This window comes from Tupaia chinensis, unplaced genomic scaffold, assembly GCF_000334495.1.
Source record: "Tupaia chinensis unplaced genomic scaffold, TupChi_1.0 Scaffold143888_1, whole genome shotgun sequence".
NCBI classification, from domain to species: domain Eukaryota; kingdom Metazoa; phylum Chordata; class Mammalia; order Scandentia; family Tupaiidae; genus Tupaia; species Tupaia belangeri.
Genome location: NW_006203739.1, coordinates 103,257 through 123,280, shown reverse-complemented (window position 1 = coordinate 123,280; position 20,024 = coordinate 103,257). Strand labels below are relative to the sequence as shown.

The 20,024-nt window shown below is 40.9% G+C and overlaps 1 protein-coding gene across 3 annotated transcripts in view; it reads right to left on the bottom strand.

Moving 5' to 3' along the window:
- Positions 1 to 20,024, bottom strand: part of SNAPC3 (small nuclear RNA activating complex polypeptide 3) — a 36,842-nt gene that overhangs the window by 4,042 nt on the left and 12,776 nt on the right. For 2 of the 3 annotated variants that reach the window (XM_027767051.1, XM_006165315.3), the window contains exons 3-7: positions 17,568 to 17,652; positions 11,654 to 11,758; positions 8,853 to 9,002; positions 6,949 to 7,031; positions 5,639 to 5,803 (exon numbers count right to left, since the gene is read on the bottom strand). In XM_027767051.1, the coding sequence (XP_027622852.1) occupies positions 5,639 to 5,803; positions 6,949 to 7,031; positions 8,853 to 9,002; positions 11,654 to 11,758; positions 17,568 to 17,652 (588 nt within the window). The remainder of the gene's footprint in view (positions 1 to 5,638; positions 5,804 to 6,948; positions 7,032 to 8,852; positions 9,003 to 11,653; positions 11,759 to 17,567; positions 17,653 to 20,024) is intronic. The other variant, XM_027767052.1, reaches the window with a different exon arrangement.

Below are 20,024 nucleotides of genomic sequence, written 5' to 3'. Positions count from 1 at the left end.
AGCAAGATCCAGGCCAGCAGGTGGCATGGTATAGTTAAGGCACTGGATCCCATTTGGTGGACTACATGGTTCCAGTCCTGGACCTGGCAGCCTGAAAAACATGCCAGGTATGAATGCATGCATTCTCCAAATCCCAAGAGAATGGACAAGAAGGGATTAGTGTGGCCATGACCCCCAGGGAGTGATTTCTCACTTTCCATCTGTCTGTCTCTACCGAGTGCATGCACCTTATAGCAAAAATACCTTTAAGGAAAAAAAAAAGGGTGGGCAGACAGATACTACATGGCTGAACAAAGTTCAAACCCTGGCCTCAGTAGCTTGAAAAATACCAGGGTGCAGGGCCAGCAGGTGGCATAATGGTTAAGGCACTGGAGACCCACATTGACAACCATGGTTCGAGTCCCCCAACCTGGCAGCTTGAAACTCCCACCAGGTATGTGTGCATGCATGTCCAAGGTCCCGAGAAGAGAGTGGAGGAGAAGGGACTGAAGTGTGGTCGTTCCCTGGGGGGGTGGAGGGGGTGGGGGTGACTTCTCACTTTTTGTGTCTCTGGCATGCTCACATGCCCTATAACAAAAATCTCTCAGGAAAAAACAAACACAAGGTGCATGTGTGTGCACACCCAAGATCTGGACAAGATAAACAAAATGGAAAAGAAATTGTAGCCTGACTGGGACCAGCAGATGGCATAATGGTTATGTCGCTGGACTTCCACGTAGTCCACTGTGATTCAAGTCCTGGACCTGGCAGCGAAAACACACCGGTGCATATGCATGCATGCCCAAAATCAAGAAAGGAGAATGGAGAAGGGACTGCAGCATGGTCATCCCCCCAGGGGGATGATTTCTCTCTTATTGTGTCTCTCTCTGTGTCTCCAGAGAGCTATGCCCTGTAGCAAAAAATCTCCCTTAAAAAAAATGTAGCGTGGGAACCAGTAGTTAGCGTAATGGCTATGTCGCTGGACTCCCACGTAGTCGACCGCGGTTCGCGTCCCGGACCCGGTGGCTTAAAACTCACGCGGGGCGCGTGTGCGTGTGTGCCCAAGATCCCGAGAGGAGAAGGGATTGCGGCGTGACCATCCCCCCTGGGGGGTGATTTCTCGCTTTCTGTCTCGATGTCTCTCTCTGTCTGGTGAGCGCACACGCCTTATAGCAAAAACCTCTCCAAAAAAAAAAAAGGAAAAGCGTGACCATCCCCTCTTGGAGATGCTTTTTCTCTCTCTCTGTTTAGTATAAGTATCCTAGGGCAAAGATTTAAAAATAAAAAAATGGTAGGCAAAAAGACTGGCATGACCAAGCTCCAGTTTTTTGTTTGTTTGTTTTCAGTGGGGGGAAGGGTACACATGCTCCCTATCATGAGTTTCAAAAAAAAAAAAATTGTAAGTGGAAGTCAATCTCTACTTCTAACTAATCAGCTACACTGCTTTGGGTCATTCCCTTAAGCCATGATGAAATCTCAGCTTATTCACCTGAAAAAATGAAAGGACTACACAAGAGTATTCTACAGTTCCCTCACCAGTCTAATTTTTCACTGGGAAAGGGTAACTATATTAAACTTCACCATCTGAACATAATTAAACTGTTTGCAGTTGATACTGCAGAATGGCACTGAATGACTAAATGCACCTGTGAAATGAAAATGACTCAGTGTAAATTACCTTTAAAATTTTTTCAGTCTTACACTATACACACTTAGGTGTAAATTGTTTTTTTTTCTTTTTTTTAGCACTATTTCAAGATCAGATTCTGTTGAACACTGCATCAAGAAGTTGCCTTGTGAACCAGCAGTTAGCGTAATGGCTATGTCACTGGACTCCCGCGTAGTCGACCGCAGTTCGCGTCCCGGACCCGGTGGCTTAAAACTCACGTTGGGCACATGTGTGTGCGTGCCCAAGATCCCGAGAGGAGAATGGAGGAGAAGGGATTGTGGAGTGACCATCCCCCCTGGGGGGGGGGGTGATTTCTCACTTTCTGTCTCTGTCTCTGTGTCTGGCGAGCGCACGCACCCTATAGTGAAAACCTCTCAAAAAAAAAAAGTTGCCTTGCGCTTCTAAGCCAGATTTGCATCCTTTAGCCTGAGACTGTTGACAGCAACACGCCTGCACCGTAAGAAGCGAAACCTAAGACTCATCAGAGAACAATGACTGTCTTCCATCTTAGGGTTATGAGGCGGGCACATTCTTCCTGCCTCAACATTTGAATAGAAGACCTGGCTGAATAGCTTATATAAAAATTTAATAACATCAAGGGACCAGCAGATGGCATAATGGCTACATCGCTGGACTCCCATGTAGCTGACCATGGTTTGAGTCATGGACCCAGGGGCTTGAACTCATGCCGGGCGTGTGTGCATGTGTGCCCAAGATTCCAAGAGGAGAATAGAGAAGGGATTGTGGTGTGACCATCACCCTCCCACCCACTGGGGGTGATTTCTCACTTTCTGTCTGTCTCTGGCAAGCACACACGACCTATAGCAAAAATCTCTCAAAGGGAAAAATTTAATAACATCAAGGCCAGCAGTTGGCATAATGGCTATGTCACTACACTCCCATGTAGCTGACCACGGTTCAAGTCCCGGACCCAGTGGCTTAAACTCAAGCCGGGCGGGTGTGTGTGCGTGCCCAAAATCCCAAGAGGAGAATGGAGAAGGGACTGCAGTGTGGCTATCCTCCCTCCCCCACTCCTAGGTGATGATTTCTGGCTGGCTGTCTGTCTGTCTGGCAAGCACACGCACCCTATAGCAAAAACCTCTCAAAAAAATATTTTAACATCAAAGACATATATGCACTTACTTTTTTTTTTTTTTTTATGTTAAGCTATAAGGCACATGCACCTATTGTAGAGAGGAAGAAAGTGGAAAAGCACACCTGGTGTGACAGCCACACTGTAACCCCCCTCTCCTTCACTCTCCTCCCAGGGTTCTGGACATGTTTGCACAGACACCTGACATGATCCCAAAGCTGCAAGGTCTGGGATCCAACTGCCCCAACCACCATGGCACCAGCTGGCCCGTGTGTGTACATTCACTCACTCTCTCTTGCTCTCTGTGTGTGTGTGTGTGTGTTGTGTGTGTATTTTTTTTAAGAGTTTTTTTTTTCCCCCTTAGGGCACATGCTCTCACCAGAGAGAAAGAGACAGTGAGAGGGAAAGTGAGAAATCACCCCTCAGGGGTGAATGGTCATGCCACAATTCCTTCTCCATTCTCCTCTCGGGATCTTGGGCACATATGCACATGTTCCTGGCATGAGTTTAAGTCATCAGGTCCAGGACGTGAACTGTAGTTGACTATGTGGGAGTCCAATGTAACTATTACGCCATTTGGTGGTTTTACACACACACACACACACACACACACACACACACACACACACACATTTTAAAAATGATTTATTATTATTTTTCAATCTGACCAGAGACAGAGAGAGAGAAAGTCACCCAGTCCGGGACTCAAACTGTGGTTGGCCATGTGGGAGTCCAGCGCCTTTTAACGACCACACCCCCTGCCAGCTCTGGTCCCATATATGTTTTTTTGGTTTTTTTTTGAGAGGTTTTTGCTATAGGGTGTGTGCACTCACCAGACAGACAGACAGAAAGCAAGAAATCACCCCCCAGGGGGGATGGTCACGCCACAATCCCTTCTCCTCCATTCTCTTCTCGGGACCTTGGGCATGCACACACACGTGCCTGGCGTGAGTTTAAGCTACCGGGTCTGGGACTCCAACCGCGGTCGACTACGTGGGAATCCAGTGACATAGTCATTACGCTAACTGATGGTCCCTGGTCCCATATATATTTTTTAAAGTCATATAAACCTGAGGTTTGCGAGCTCTTTTAGTTCTTGCTCACCATTCTTCTCTAAGGGCAGTATTTTCTGTTCTTTTTTTCTATTTTTAATTTGAACTATTTATTTACTTTAACTTGACCAGAGAGGGACAGAAAGAGAGAAAGAGAGAAAGTGAGAAAGAAGAGAAAGAAGGAGAAGCAGGGACTTTCTGAAAGCCGCAGTCTGTATTACTAGTATAATAAAAAAGTAAGTATATCACCGCTTCTTGAGAAACTTAAAGTGGTCTTTCAGAAGGAATGAAACAGGCAATAAAACAAAGCTTATACCTACATATTGGTGATACTGACTTCAGGAAATTTGTAACTAATCTCAAAAATTCGTTGGGACCAGCACTTAGTGTCATGGCTATGTCAACAAGACTCCTATGTAGTCGACCACGATTTGAGTCCCGGACCTGGTGGCTTAAACTCACGCCAGATGCGTGTGCGTGCGTGCCCAAGATCCCAAGAAGAGAATGGAGGAGCAGGGACTGTGGCGTGACCCACCATTCTTCTCTAAGGGCAGTATTTTCTGTTCTTTTTTTCTATTTTTAATTTGAACTATTTATTTACTTTAACTTGACCAGAGAGGGACAGAAAGAGAGAAAGAGAGAAAGTGAGAAAGAAGAGAAAGAAGGAGAAGCAGGGACTTTCTGAAAGCCGCAGTCTGTATTACTAGTATAATAAAAAAGTAAGTATATCACCGCTTCTTGAGAAACTTAAAGTGGTCTTTCAGAAGGAATGAAACAGGCAATAAAACAAAGCTTATACCTACATATTGGTGATACTGACTTCAGGAAATTTGTAACTAATCTCAAAAATTCGTTGGGACCAGCACTTAGTGTCATGGCTATGTCAACAAGACTCCTATGTAGTCGACCACGATTTGAGTCCCGGACCTGGTGGCTTAAACTCACGCCAGATGCGTGTGCGTGCGTGCCCAAGATCCCAAGAAGAGAATGGAGGAGAAGGGATTGTGGCGTGACCATCCCCCCTGGCGGGGTGATTTCTCGCTTTCTGTCTCTCTCTGTCTTTCTGGCCAATGCATGCGCCCTATAGTAAAAAACTCTCCAAAAAAAAAAAATCATTTTAGACTATTTTACCTCCTTTTCAATTTGTATCTTAAAAGCATTAGGACTTCATGTGTGTCAAACATTAGAATCTCTTCCCCCCAGTTCCCTTCCCTTCATTTTGGCAAAAAGAAACCTAGATATATAGTTGTAAATGTGCAAAGCGAAGGGCTTATACAATATGCAAAATGGGGACTACTGTGAATCACAGCTGCTGAATATACAACTGGAGATACTTACTTTTAAAATACTTACCTATTTTTTTAACCTGCTAATAAACAATAAAGTATGTCCTAGAGGTTTTCCAAAAAGTGAACAAGGGAAGATGCCAGTGATGCAGAAGTCATTGCATGGCAAGACCCGCCCCCCTCCTTTTTTTTTTTTTTTTTTTTAATTAGGGAAGGAAAAGGGGAAGGTGGTTGTTTTTTGGGTGAGGGCTGTCTGTTTGTTTTGATAGGGTCTCAACAACATCATGCCATAGCCTCTCAGTTAGCTAGGATCACCTATTCAGATTGGTTCAAGATGGGACCTGGGCTTCTGTGCAGAACCAGCACCCTACAGCAGTACCCCACGGCTTAAGTTACTGCTCCTGGGTCCAGACACTTACTTTAGCTGGTCCCAACCCAAGCTGCAGTAATGACTAATTATTTTAATACCTCTTACTTTTTTTTTTTTTAAATCTACCTATGCTTTTATACTGTGATATAAAGAAAAACAGAATAAAATATTCTAAGTGCTGCTACCTACCTTATGTCGGTAATGACAATAACGTGCTCACAATCTCCCTGGTGACAGTATAAGTAGGGAAAACCCAGCTTAATATACAAGTCATTGAAGGTGAAATCTTCCATTCTAGCAGTCTGAAACTTTCCATAGCCTCTATCATGGGACTCTGACCACTCGATGATAGTTCTGAAGGGGGACAGAAGGCAAAGGGACATATGGTTGCTTCACAAAAACTTTAGTATGACATAGAAGGGTTTGTGACTGCAGTTATTTCACATATCTGGCTCATCCAACTAACTGGACAGTTGCCATTCTGAGATGAAGACCGCAGTGGTTGGTACACGGTAGGGTTAGGAACACGGAATCTGTCTTCATCTGTTAGAGCAGCAGCCCTCAAAATAGGCTCCCTGATGTCAAAACGACCTTTGCAAAGATGAAGATTATTACCTGCCCTTTTCAACCCTTTTCTGAGTGATTAGTTCTCTGGAAGCTATATGATACATTTCCCTTTAGCTTGAGTGCAAAATACTGGGTCACTGGAAAAGTCATGATGCATTTTTTACACAGAAAAATATGTCATGACTTTTCTGTCAACCCAATATGTAAAAATACTATTCTTTTTACTATCTTATTTTGGAAAACATTTTTCCACAAAAATGTTTAACATGTAATGTAAAACATTTTTACACTTCATTATATGAACATGTAATGAGATTTTAAATGAATATTTTAAATAGTTCTTTGTTTCAACTTTTAATATGGCAAATATTGATAGCTACAAACCACATAAGCAATAGCTCTTTGGGGCCCTCAACTACCTACAGTGTAAAGGACAGCTGAGACCAACAAGTTTGAGAATTGCTATATTAGTGTAGAGATCAAAAGAATGGCTAAGATAAAAGAGGATTTACATACACATTTAGGAAAAAAATGTGGCCTAGTTAAGATATTTTATTTATATATATATATATGTGTGTGTGTGTGTGTGTGTGTGTGTATTGATTTGTCAAGTCATGTACTTAAACAACATTTCATATATATCCATTCAGCTAGGACAAACAAGAATATATACTGGACAAGTAGAAGAAATAGTAAAACATTACTTAACCACTGTTGCTTAAATATGAAGACATTAATAGAGTATTTTAGTGGGTAGATATGTGTTTGTGTGTGTGTGTGTGTATATATATATATACACATGTAATACTCAATAGGAAATTTATAAATAATTCCTTGGCAAAGATCTCAAACAGATCAAAATAGCATTTGTGGAGATATCACTGTATTAAGTAAAAATAGGGAAGACTGAGAAGACTTTTGAAAAAGTGTACCTGCTTAAATCTCTGCATTCTGGGAATCTTCTATCATTGTAAAATGTTCCTTCAAAATAAAAGAAGGCTGATTTGTATAGATCCTGCAAGAAAACAGATGGTATTGAGAGAAAGCCTACTACTGACAATTATGAAACCGTTGTAAGTATTAATTCAAAATTTATGAATCATCATAAAATCACACTAATATGTGTTACAATAACTCTATGGAACTTTACAGAATGTGTCTGACTCATCAATTTGTTTAAATTTTTTTAATTTCCAGAGGGCTCATATGCTGATGAAAGAGAGAGAAGAGAGAAAGTCAACCCCTCCCCAATGGGATGGTGGTCATGCCACATTCTTTTTTCTTCTATTTCTCCATCCCCTCAAGATTTTGGGCAGGCATGCACTTTTACCTAGAGTGTTTATCAAGCTCCCAGAGATGGAATTCAACTGGCGTTGGCCACATGCGATCTGGCTCCCTATGTACAGAACTTAATCACTGTGCTATGGAGCCAGCGCTGAAATTTGTTTAAAATTGAATGAGAACCTAGTATGTGACAAGTACTGTGTTAGTTAGAAGGGCTAAAGGTATGATTCCTTCTGTTTTCAACTTTATCCTAGTGCTACTTTAACTACTTGGTTTGATTTAAATTTGTGTATTCTCTTGAAATTAACAAAAGGAACCCAACTAGAAATCAAATAAATTTCAATATTACTTTATTATATGCATACACAGCAATGACAATCATATTGGATGCTAGAACTAAAAAACTAAACAAAGTCCGATCTTTGGTGCTTTCCCCAGTAATAATGATTGTTTCTTTTACAAAAGTTCTTTTTATATTTCTAATAACTCTCAGGAAGATGGAATATGAATTTCTGTTCTTAAACAATCTTGCCCCAGGTATAAAATCAGTAGTACAAGTGGTCTGAACCTTTGGGTTTCCTAATATTTATTCTACCAGATTTTCTAGTAAAGGAGTGGCTTAGTATTGACTACATATAGAATAAAAAAATGCCAAAGACCAAGTCTCACTTCAGAGTCATTAAATGAGAATCTCTGAGGATGTCATTTAGGTATTAGTATTTTTACAAAGCCCCAGAGTTGAAAACCACTCTATCAAATTCATCCTACACATTATGCTTGGAAATAGATCACCAAAGGAAGATGAGAAGACCTGAATTCTTTCCATAAATCTACCTCTTGTTTTGTGACTTGGTATGTAACAATCTCTCCTCAGATACCATTCCCTCACCTGTATAATGAGAATAATATCTGTCATGGTCCCTTACAAGACTGTGGTTGAGAATCACATGCAATTTATGATTTATAACAGAAACATGGAGCTAATGCATAGTACAGTGGTTAGCACTGTATGGAAGGAGCCAGAAACCACATGACCAGCCACTGAATCCTGGTCCCTGGGGCTTGAAAAATACACCATGTACCTGTGATGGGAAAGAAGAATGAAAAAAAGGAGGACTGTGGCAAAAACCAGGGCCCAATGCCATGCACATACAACCAATGCCATACAACCTCTAGCATTAAAAATTTATTTTCAATGTTAAAAAAGTGAAGGGTTGGCTCCATAGTCTAGTGGTTAAAGGAGCCAGATCCCACATGACCAACTATAGTTTGACTCTCAGCACCAGTAGCTTGAAAAACATACCAGGTGTGTATGCGTGCAGGCCCCAAATTCCAACAAGATAGAGAAAGGCCATACCACACGATATGCAGGGTGAGCTGGGGAGTTGCTTTCTCCACCCTCTCTTTTTATAGAGTGCAATTTAAAAGAAAACAAGAATTGTATGGACGTAGAAAGCATTTGCTGGAATGTTGATGAGCCTGCTAGAATAATCACTGTTTCTTTAGCTTGTTATTATTTCCTTTTGTTTTGTGGGAGGGAGAATCACCTTACTTTGCTGATGTGCTCAGGAGCCTGGTCAGGAGTGTTGCTGAACTCTCCGCCAATCTGGAGGTCACTGACGCAGCATATGGAATCCCTCAGTTCTGTGAGCTTTTGACTACCCAATACCAGCATCGTCTGGTACGGTTTGTGTTCTTTGTGCTACAAGTCAAATGACAAATAAGTGTCCACTTACAGACCAAACAGTTAAACCACAAATCCTGTCCCAATCAGATGTTCAATTGTCCCTCTAACTTGGTGTTATGTTAAATACGTTTCCTTAGATTCTGTATTTATCTATTTTGTATCCAAGAATTACAGGCCCAGACTAATGGTCACCGTTGTTTACGTCTCCCCTGCGATCCAGGGGATCCACTTTTTTTATCCAGCTCTTACATACCAAGCCAATACCTATCTTCCCTGGTATCAAATTAGCCTTAATCAACTGAGGCCAGGTGCCAGAAAACAAGAGACAGTCTGCATGCCCCAAAGCTCACTGGAACTATTCAAACTAGCTAACCAGAAATCATTTATCCTCCCTGCCTTGTCATTCCGGCAGAGACCCAGTAACCGCTGTGGTCTATGCCATCCCCTCTCTTTTCGGCCTCCTCAAGAAGACTGGAGCTTCCCCCTCTGACTCTGTGCCATTGAGCATGTTGTGTCCCCTCCTCTTGAGAAACGTAAGTAATAATCTTCTTTCAAAAGAATTGGCCTGTCATCTGTTGGTCACTTAAATAAAAATCCCATGGGTACATAAGACACTTTGCAAGTGAACCTTTCAAGGTTAAGTTACTAAAACGGCATTTTGTGGCATGGCCATTCCCCTGGAAGGGTGATTTCTCACTTTCTCTTTCACTGTCTCTATCTCTCTCTCTCTAGCACATGCACAAACCCTAAGGCAAAAACCTTTAAAAAAAAAAAAAAGGTTAAGAGATTTTAAAATATAACTTCATTTAGCAGCACTGTCTTTAAACTTTTCTTGCAAGTTACCACATTAAAGTCAGATAATCTATATCCTATCCTCAGGTTACAAATATAAAGGTTCATTTGAGGGGCTTTTATTTATTTATTTTGCTACAGGGCACATGCGCTCACTGGAAAGACAAAAAGCGAGAAAGCCCCGGGGAATGGCCACCCCACAATCCCTTCTCTATTCTCCTCTCTGGCACTTGAATGAACAAGTGCCCAGTGTGAGTTTAAGCCACCAGGTGTGAGACTGAACCATAGTCAACCACATGGGAGTCCAGTGATGTAACCATTAAGCCATCTGCTGGTCCTGGGGATGTTTTTTAAAAACTGGAAACTTGAGGGCTTTTTTTTGCGGGGGGGGGGGGTTTTTTTTGTTTTTTTTTTTTTTTTTTTAGATTTTTGCTATAGGACATGTGCACATGCCAGAGAAACAGAGCCAGAAAGCAAGAAATCACCCACCCGGAGGGATAACCACACTGAATTCCTTCTCCATTCTCTTGGGATTTGGGGCATGCACACACATGTGCCCAGCATGAGTTTTAAGCTGTTAGGCCCAGGACTCAAACCATAGTTGACTATGTAGGAATCTAGTGACGTAATCATTATGCCATCTGCTGGTCTTGAAACTTGAGATCTTAATCAAACAAGGTAATTAGTATTAACTGCATCTCAGAGGCTTCATAAAAACGTATTTATTCATAAGTACAATTTTATAGCAGTATTTCAATTAAGCTTCATCAGAATTTATGACACATCTACCTGGGAAATCAAGAAAATATACACAGTGCCAGCAGGTGGTGGCATGGTGGTTAGGAGCACTGAACTCCCACATGGTCGACTGTGGTTCAAGACCCAGATCTGGTGCCATGCTTTCTCACTTCCCTTCTTTCTCTCTCACTATGTCCCTCCCTGGTCAAATAAAAAATAAATAGGGGCCGGAAGGTGGTGTGGTTAAGGGTGCTAGACTCCCACATGGCCGACTGCAGTTTGAGTTCTGGACCTGGCTGCTTTCTCATTCTCTCTCTGATTCTATTTCTCTCTGGTCAAATTGAAATAAATAAATAAATAAAAATTAAATAATTCTTTTTTTAAAAAAAGAAAATACACACACACACACACACACACACGGATGGACTAGGGTTCTCTTTATTAGAGACTCCTAGAAATTCCTGGATACCCTGACCTATTAACTTCCTACATTTTTCTCAAAAAAGAGCTATCTTTACTTAGTTCAGTAACTTTCCAAGTATTTTGAATTCATGAACAAAGCTAATTCTACTCCTCCACCAGCAACCTACTCTGCAATTTAAAAAACCTCAAAAATTAATAGAATTAGAATCAATTAATTTAAAAGTATCTCCAGTTGCTTCTCACACAGAAGGGACACGTCCCGATACTACAGTCCTCTAAACAAGACTGAAATTTCAACTTATTTTCAATATTCTTTATTAAAATAACCCAAGAACAGACTGTTGACTCTAAAAATAAGGTGTCAAATAGCTAGCACATGCTTGTATTTTTCTTGATTAACTTTATTCATTCGTTCATTTATTTATTTCAATTTGACCAAAGAGGGACAGAGAATAAGTGTGTGTGTGTGTACATGTAAGAGAGAGAGAGAGAGAGAGAGAGAGAGAGAAAGTGAGAAAGCAAGCTGCCAGGTCTGGGACTTGAACCACAGTTGGTCATGTGGGAGTTCAGTACCCTTAAGCACCACACCCACCTACTGGCCCCCAATGCTTGTATTTATGTTGAACCCCAAGGAATGTGACTCTTCAAATAATTAAACACTTTGATAAAAGTTACTCTATTATTCATAAAACCCAAAAGGTTTAACTACTGACCTTATGGAATATAACAGGATACAAGATGTTCACATATAGGATAAGCTCCCCTTCTTCAACCATGTCTGCTGGATTTTCAGGCTTTTTCCCCATGGCATGTGACTCCTGAAGAAAGAAAAAGAGACGTTGAAGCCAGACATTGAAACAGATAAACGGCAGTGCTGCATAATGGCAATCTGCAGGGGCTTCAGTCAGACAAACCTCATCTACTTCAGAAACTTAATTTTAAAAAGTAATTATTGGGAACCAGCAGTTAGCGTAATGGCTATGTCGCTGGGCTCCCACGTAGTCGACCGCGGTTCGTGTTCTGGACCCGGTGGCTTAAAACTCATGCCGGGCGCATGTGCGTGCGTGCCCAAGATCCCGAGAGGAGAATAATGGAGAAGGGATTGCGGCATGGCCATCCCCCCCGGGGGGTGATTTTTCACTTTCTGTCTCTATGTCTCTCTCTCTCTCTCTGTCTGGTGAGTGCATGCGCCCTGTAATGAAAACCTCTCCAAAAAAAGGTAATTATTTATTTAATTTCATTTATTGCTACTTTTTACATTTCACCAGAGAGAGAAAGGGAAAGTGAGAAACCAAGCCACCAGGTCTGGGACTTGAACTGAGGCCAGCCATATGAGAGTCCAGCACCCACCGTGCCACCTGCTGGTACCATACTTCAGAAAACGTTAAACCACTCTAAAGTTTAGTTATATTTTCTATAAAAACACAGAAAATTGCTTTCCTGTTGCTTGGAATGTATATATAAAGCATCTAATAAGATGTTTGGCACTAAGTACATTTGGTAATAAAACAGAAATATCAACTTATACTGGTATGATATCGGCATTTCCAGTCTAACACTTTTTTCCACACTTTATTTAATATTCTTTAAAAAAAAAAAAGTTTTTTGCCTTGGGGGAGGGAAGCATGTGCTTACCAGAGAGAGACAGAGACACGGAGAGGGAAAGTGAGAAATCACACCCCCGACCCCCAGTGGGGATGGCCACACTGCAATCCATTCTCCTCCATTCTCCTCCCAGGATCTTGGTCATGCACACACACATGCCCAGCATGATTTTCCAGCCACTGGATCTGGACCTTGAACCATGGTCAGTCATGTGGGAGTCCAGTGATAAAACTGCTATGCCATCTGCTGGTCCCTTAATATTCTTATAAAAGCCATTTAAAAGATAAAGCTCAGAGGTTCAGTGATTTACCAAGGTCACACTAGAGTTAGGATACAAATACAGATCTGTTTGGCTCTAAACCTCTTACTTTTTTAATAACATTCTCACATCTTTTTTTTTTAATATTTACTTACGTATTTAATTTCATTTATTTTTTAATTTGATCAGAAAGAGAAAGAACGAGAGAGAAAGGGAAAATGAGAAAGTAAGCCGCCAGGCCCAGGACTCAAACCCACAGTCAGCCATGTGGAGGAAACCAGCACCCCTAACCACCACTCTACCTGCTGCACACCCCCCTTTTTTAAAAGAGAGATGTTTGCTACAGGGCACATGCTTTCATGGAGAGACAGAGACAGAAAGCGAGAAATCACTCCCCAGGGGGATGGCCACACCATCCCTTCTCCTCCATCCTCATCTCTCTCCTTCTCCTCTCAGGATTTTGGGCACATATGCACAGGCACCCAGCCTGAGTTTTAAGCCGCCAGGTCTGGAACTCAAACTGTGGTTGACCACGTGGGACTCCAGCGTTGTAGCCATTACGCCATCTGCTGTTCCCAACCGTCACATCTTTAGTATCATATTCTTGCATGTGCATGCCCAGAATCCCAAGTGGAGGAGAAAGGACTGTGGCATGGCCATCCCTCCAGGGATGCTTTCTCACTTTTTCTCTCTCTCTCCGTCTCTCTCCCACAAGCATGTACCCTATGGCAATTAATAAAACAAGGCAGGCCCCATTGCCTAGTGGTTAAGGGAGCTGAATCCCACCTGGTCCACTGTGGTGTGAATCCTAGCCCTGATGGCTTGAAATTACAAGGGCACGTGTGTGTATGTGTGTGTGTGTGTGTTTGTGTGTGCATGTGTGCGTGTATGTGTGAGAGAGAGTGTGTGTGTTTGTGATATGTGCCTAAAATCCTGACAAGATAGAGAAATGGAGAGGAACTGTAGCATAATCACACCCACTGTGCTTTCTCCACTCTGTCTCTTTCTGACAACAACACGTATCCTCTGGCAATCTATAAACAACAAAAGAAAAACCTCAATCAATCCTTCAATATTGTATACATTGAAACACTCAAAGAATTAAACCCAAAGCTAACAGTAAAAAGAAAGGTTGAAGTGGAGATAAATGAAACAGAATAGAAAAACAACATAGAAAAATCAAGGAAAATAAAAGTTCTTTTAAAAATTATTGAATTTGGTAAACTTTTACAACACTGATTTTAAAAACAATGCTAGCCCCATAGTTCAGTGGTTATGGTAGCCAGAACCCACATGGCTGATCAAGGTTCAAATCCAATGGTTTGACAAATATGCCAGGTACATGTGTGTATATGCCCAAAATCCAAACAGGAAGGAGGAACAGAGGAAAAAGACGGGACAGACCACACAACACGGAGGGTGCTCACTTTCTATCTCTAGGCAAATGCAGGTGCCATCTGGCGATACAAAAAAAAAAGAAAATAGAAAGAGGCTCAAATTACTAACATCAGAAATTAAAGTGGAAACATTCCTACTGATTTCATAGAAGTAAAAGGATTATGGGACCAGCAGATGGCGTAATGGTTATGTTGCTGGACTCCCACGTAGTTGACAGGATTCAAATCCTGGACTGGTGGCTTAAAAAAACTCACACCAGACACATGTGCATGTGTGCCCAAAATCCTGAGAGAATGGAGGAAAAGGGACTGAGGCATGACTATCCTCCCCAGGGGGTTATTTCTCACTTTCTGTCTGTCTCTCTCTGTGTCTCTGGTGAGCGCATGCACCCTATAGCAAAAATCTCTCTAAAAAAAAAGAAATAAAAGGACTATAAGAGAAAACTATTAACTATTTTATGACAACAAATTGGATGACCTAGACAAAAGGCACAATTTTTTAGAAACATACAAACTAACAAAACTGACTCAAAAAGTAGAAAGTCAAAATAGAATCATTAATGAAAAACCTCCCAATAAAGAAAAGTCCAGGACCAAAGGCTTCACTGATTTCTACCAAACATTTGAGAAACGTGCTTCTCTAAGTCTTCCAAAAAAAATTCTGAAGAGGAGTGACTACTTCCTAACTCATTCTATGAGGCCAGCATTATCCTGGTATGACAGCCAAAGACACTACCAGAAAAACCACTGACCAAAAAAAGCCCTCATGAATGTGAATGCAAAAATTCTCCACAAAATTCTAATAAGCCAAATTCAGCAGCAAGTTAAAAGGATTATACATACAATCAAGTAGGATTATATACTACAACCAAGCAAGATTTATTCTTGGGTAATTTAACATCAGTAAATCAATCAATATAATATACTCCACTAATAAAATGATGTGGAAAAAACATATCATTATCTCAACTGATACAGAAAAAGCATTTGACAAAAACTTAACACCCTTTCATGATAAAAACGCTCTACACTAGAACAGAAAGGAACCTCTTCAACATGATGAAGAACATATATGTAAACCCCATAGCTAACATCATACTCAATAGTGAGAGACTGAAAGCTTTTCTCCTAACATCAGTAAGAAAAGGCTTCAATTTCATACTCTCATACTTTAATATTGGAAATTCTAACCAGAGAGTTAGAAAAGAGAGGGACAGTGACCAAACAGGAAAGGAAGAAATAGTCATATGTATTCATAAATGACAATCTTTTTGAGAGTTTTTTTTTTTTTTTGAGAGGTTTTTCTATAGGGCACGTGCGCTCGTCAGAAAGACAGAGAGAGAGACAGAGAGATAGAAAGCAAGAAACCACCCCTCCCCAGGGGAGATGGCCACGCCGCAATCCCTTCTCCTCCATTCTCCTCTTGGGATCTTGGGCACGCACACACGCATACGTACCCGGCGTGAGTTTAAGCCACTGGGTTCGGGACTCGAACCGTGGTCGGCTACATGGGAGTTGAACTACATAGCCATTACACTAACTGCTGGTCCCCTGAGAGATTTTTTGCTTCAGGGCACATACACTCACTGGAGAGACAGAGCGATACAAAAAATGAAAAATAACCCCACGGTGGGGGGATGGCCATGCCGCAATCCCTTTTCCATTCTCCTGGGATTTTGGGCACATAGGTACACATGCCCAGTTATTTCAAGTCACCAAGTCTGGGACTCAAAACACACTGTAACATACTACGCCACCTGCTGACCCCAACTGACATGATCTTATATGTACTAAATTCTAAGAATTCACAATAACTAAAAAAAGTTGGAATAAACAAATTCAACAAGTGACAGTATACAAAATCAACATACATTAGCAATGAACAATTTGAAAAAGAAAGTAAATTTACAACCGCATCAAAAAGAATAAAAGAGGGAGAAATTTAACCGAAGAAGTAAAAGACTTATATGTTAAAAACTACACACTACAATTGGAAGATATTAAAGGGACTAGCTCCACGACCTAGTGACTGGGGGACTGGATTCCACATGAGCAATAGCAATTTAAATCCTGACCCTGGTGGATTGAAAGACACAACAGGCACATGTGCATGAGTTCTCAAAATCCTGACAGGATAGCGAAATGGGAGAGAATGGATTGTGCCACACTGCACTTCACTGAGGAGTTCTTTCTCCTTTCTGTGTGTCTCACACACATGCTCCCTGGAAATTTGTTTTTTAAAAAAGGAAGAAATGAAATTAAAGAAAGCCTGAACAAATATAAGGAGCATCTTGTTCACAGGTTGAAAGACTATATTGTAAAGACAACAGGAACCAGCAGATGGCATAATGGCTATGTCACTGGACTCCTATGTAGTCAGCCGTGGTTCAAGTCCCGGACTTGGTTACTAAAACTCATAGTGGGTGCGTGTGCGTGCATGCCCAAGATCCCTAGAGGAGAATGGAGGAGAAGGAACTGCGGCATGGTCATCCCCCTGGGGGGTGATTTCTAGCTTTCTGTCTCTCTGTCTTTCTGGCGAGCACACACACCCTAACAGCAAAAACCTCTTAAAAAAATAAATTAAATAAATAAATAAATTGGGACCAGCAGATGGCGTAATGGCTACATTGCTGGACTCCCATGTAGTTGACCATGGATCAAGTCCCGGACCCAGTGGCTTAACCTCATGCTGGGCATGCGGGTATGAGTGCCCAAGATTCTCTCTCGCTCAGTCTATTTCTCTCTTTTTCTCTAGTGAGCACGTGCACTCTATAACAAAAAAATTTTAAATAAAATAATGGCTATGTCGCTGAACTCTCATGTAGTCAAGTCCCAGACCCGGTGGCTTAAACTCACGCTGGGTGCGTGTGTGTGTGCGTGCCCAAGATCCCGAGAGGAGAATGGAAGAGAAGGGGTTGCGGTGTGGCCATCCCCCTGGGCGGTGATTTCTCGCTTTTTGTCTCTCTGTCTCTTTCTGTCTTTCTGGTGAGCGCACGCGCCCTATAACGAAAACCTCTCAAAAACAAACAAACAAAAAAACCACCAATAAAAATGTAAAAGTATGTAGGTTGGCCAGAACCAGAAGCAGAACAAAATGACCAGGTTAGGGTAGTGAGAAGTCATAAATTTAGCGTAATACTGAGGGGAAGATCAAATTAAGAGCAAAAATAAAGGCAGAAATCTGAGTTAAGTATGTTGTAACAAGATATGGGACATTTTCTTTCACTAGCTCCCTGTTCCCAGTACAGTTTCTCTAGTTTGTCTGCAGCTAAGCATATCCGGTGTAAAGCTGCCATCCAGTCATCACAAACACTCAGCCCACTGTCTCTCGTGTGGGGAAAAGAGTGAAAAAGACAAGAATCGTACCATCTCATACGCAAATGTTTCCTGTCTGCAGACGCGATCTATCGTTATGGTTTCTTCCCGATGCTCCAAGAACTTCTTTCTAGCCCTGTTGTGGATATGAGAAAAATCAAAGTTCAATATTATTTACTGGGGATTCAAAAACACCTTTAATATTTATTTTTATTTTGAAATGATTTTAGCTTTCAAGAAAAGTCCCAAAAATAGTCGAGTTCCCTTTTATCACTTGCCTTGCTTCCCTTAACAGTTTACATGAATACTGAATAATTGCCATGAATAGGAAATTAACATTAATTTTGGTTGCATTTTGCACAAGAAAAAAAGGCATCATGACTTTTCTGAAAACCTAATATAATATTACTAGCTAGGGGCTTTTTTCAAATTTCACACAATTTTAAATGTAATGTCTCTTTTTTTGTTGTTGTTTCAGGCTGCTGTTTCAGGTTGCTATCCAGGATCCCATGTGACATGCTGTCTCTTCAATTCCTCAACCCCTACTTGTCTTTCCTGATCTTGACACCTTTGAAGCTCTAATAAGCTATTTTCTAGAATGTCCTTCAATTCGGTTTGACTACTGTTTCTTCCTGACTGGAGTACAGATAGCATTTTTGGCAAGAATAAGACAAGAATGACATTCTTCTCAGTGCATCTTATCAAGAGGTTCATAATGTTAATATAGCACGTTAATAAGGTCATGTTTGCCTTGATTAAAGTTCCCATCTGCCAGGTTCCTCCACTAGAAAGACACATGCTTCTCTCTGAACCTTACAAATATCTGATAGGAGATAGTTTGAGACTATGCCACTTTTGTTTCTCCTCAAATTTTTACCCCAAAATTTTAACATTCACCAGTAGCTTTTGTCTGTAACGTTTTTTACTGTAGTATTATATCTCAAATGTTGATTCTATTTCCCTCCTGCACTTATTCACTAGAATTCTATTAAAAAGAACCATCTCTTCTTGGGGTCAACAGGTGGCATGGTGGTTAAAGAGCTGGAATTTCCACGTGGCTGACTGTGGTTCAAGTCCTGGACCTGGCAGCTTGCTTTCTCACTCTTCTTCCTTTCTCTTTCTCTGGCAAAACTCATGTGAAAAAATAATAATAAATAAAATAAAATAAATAATTTTTTAAAAATAAAAAGAACTGTCTCTTCTCAATCCTTTATATTGGTATAAATACATAGCTATGTATTTTAACTATTATATTATATAAAATCTAATCCTATCATTATTTTGTTGTTCAAACTGATTCATTAGGATCTCTTTCAGGTTGGCTGCTATTCTTTCAACAAAGCCTAAAGAACATAACCATGTATACTAAACCATGCATGTACAAATACATTTTTATATTTTTCTTTTATACATTTAAAACCATGAGTTTATACTAATTTCTGATCTCAATATGTCTTCTAATGACTACACCAAGACTACTGATTATTGTTTATCTTAATTTTTTTTTTGGAGGGGGAAGAGGTCTTTGCTGTATCAATTGCACAGCTAATATCAGAAGTACACTGTTGCAAAGTAGTGAAGACAGCAGGTGTCCTTGCTTGTTCCAGACCTTAGCAGAGACTGTCTGTACTGCTTCTTTATTAAATAAGATACTAGCTTTACTAAGATACAAGGTTATAAACACAGGATTCATTTCAGACTTTAACATTTCTTTGTTTATAACTTCTATCTCCATAAGAAATTTTATTTTATTACTGGCAACATTTTAACTTATCTGTTCAATCTACTAAATATATGTAGTAACAGAATTGTTCATTGCTCCACCTGTGAGAAACACTAATTTATGAACAGTTCTGTTTGTCTTCCACTTTATAATATTACATCAAGATAAGCTTTTTCTATTCTGGACTTTCGATGCTATTTCACTGGTCTGTTCATGTGTTCATGAACCAGTAACCACTGGGTTTTCTTTTCTTCTTTCTTTCTTTTTTTTTTTAGAGGTTTTTGCTATAGGGAACATGCACTCACCAAAAAGACGGAGAGAGACAGAGAGACAGAAAGGGAGAAATCACCCCCCATGGCGGGATGGCCATGGGGCAATCCCTTCTCCTCCATTCTCCTCTTGGGATCTTGGGCACGCACACACATGTGCCCAGAGCTAATTTAAGCTATGGTGTCCGGGACTCAAACCACAGTTGACTACATGGGAGTCCAGTGACACAGCCATTACACTAACTGCTGGTTCTGGCTTGTTTTTTTCTAAGAGATTTTTGCTAGGGCCAGCAGGTGGCATAGTGGTTAAGGCAGCTGGACTCCCACATGGTTGACAGTGGTTCGAGCTCCAGACTTGACAGCTTGCTTTCTTCTTCTTCTTCTTCTTTTTTTTTTAGAGGTTTCTGCTATAGGGCGTGTACACTCACCAGACAGACAGAGACAGAGAGATAAAAAGCAAGAAATCACCCCCCAGGGGGACGGCCACGCCACAATCCCTTCTCCTTCATTCTCCTC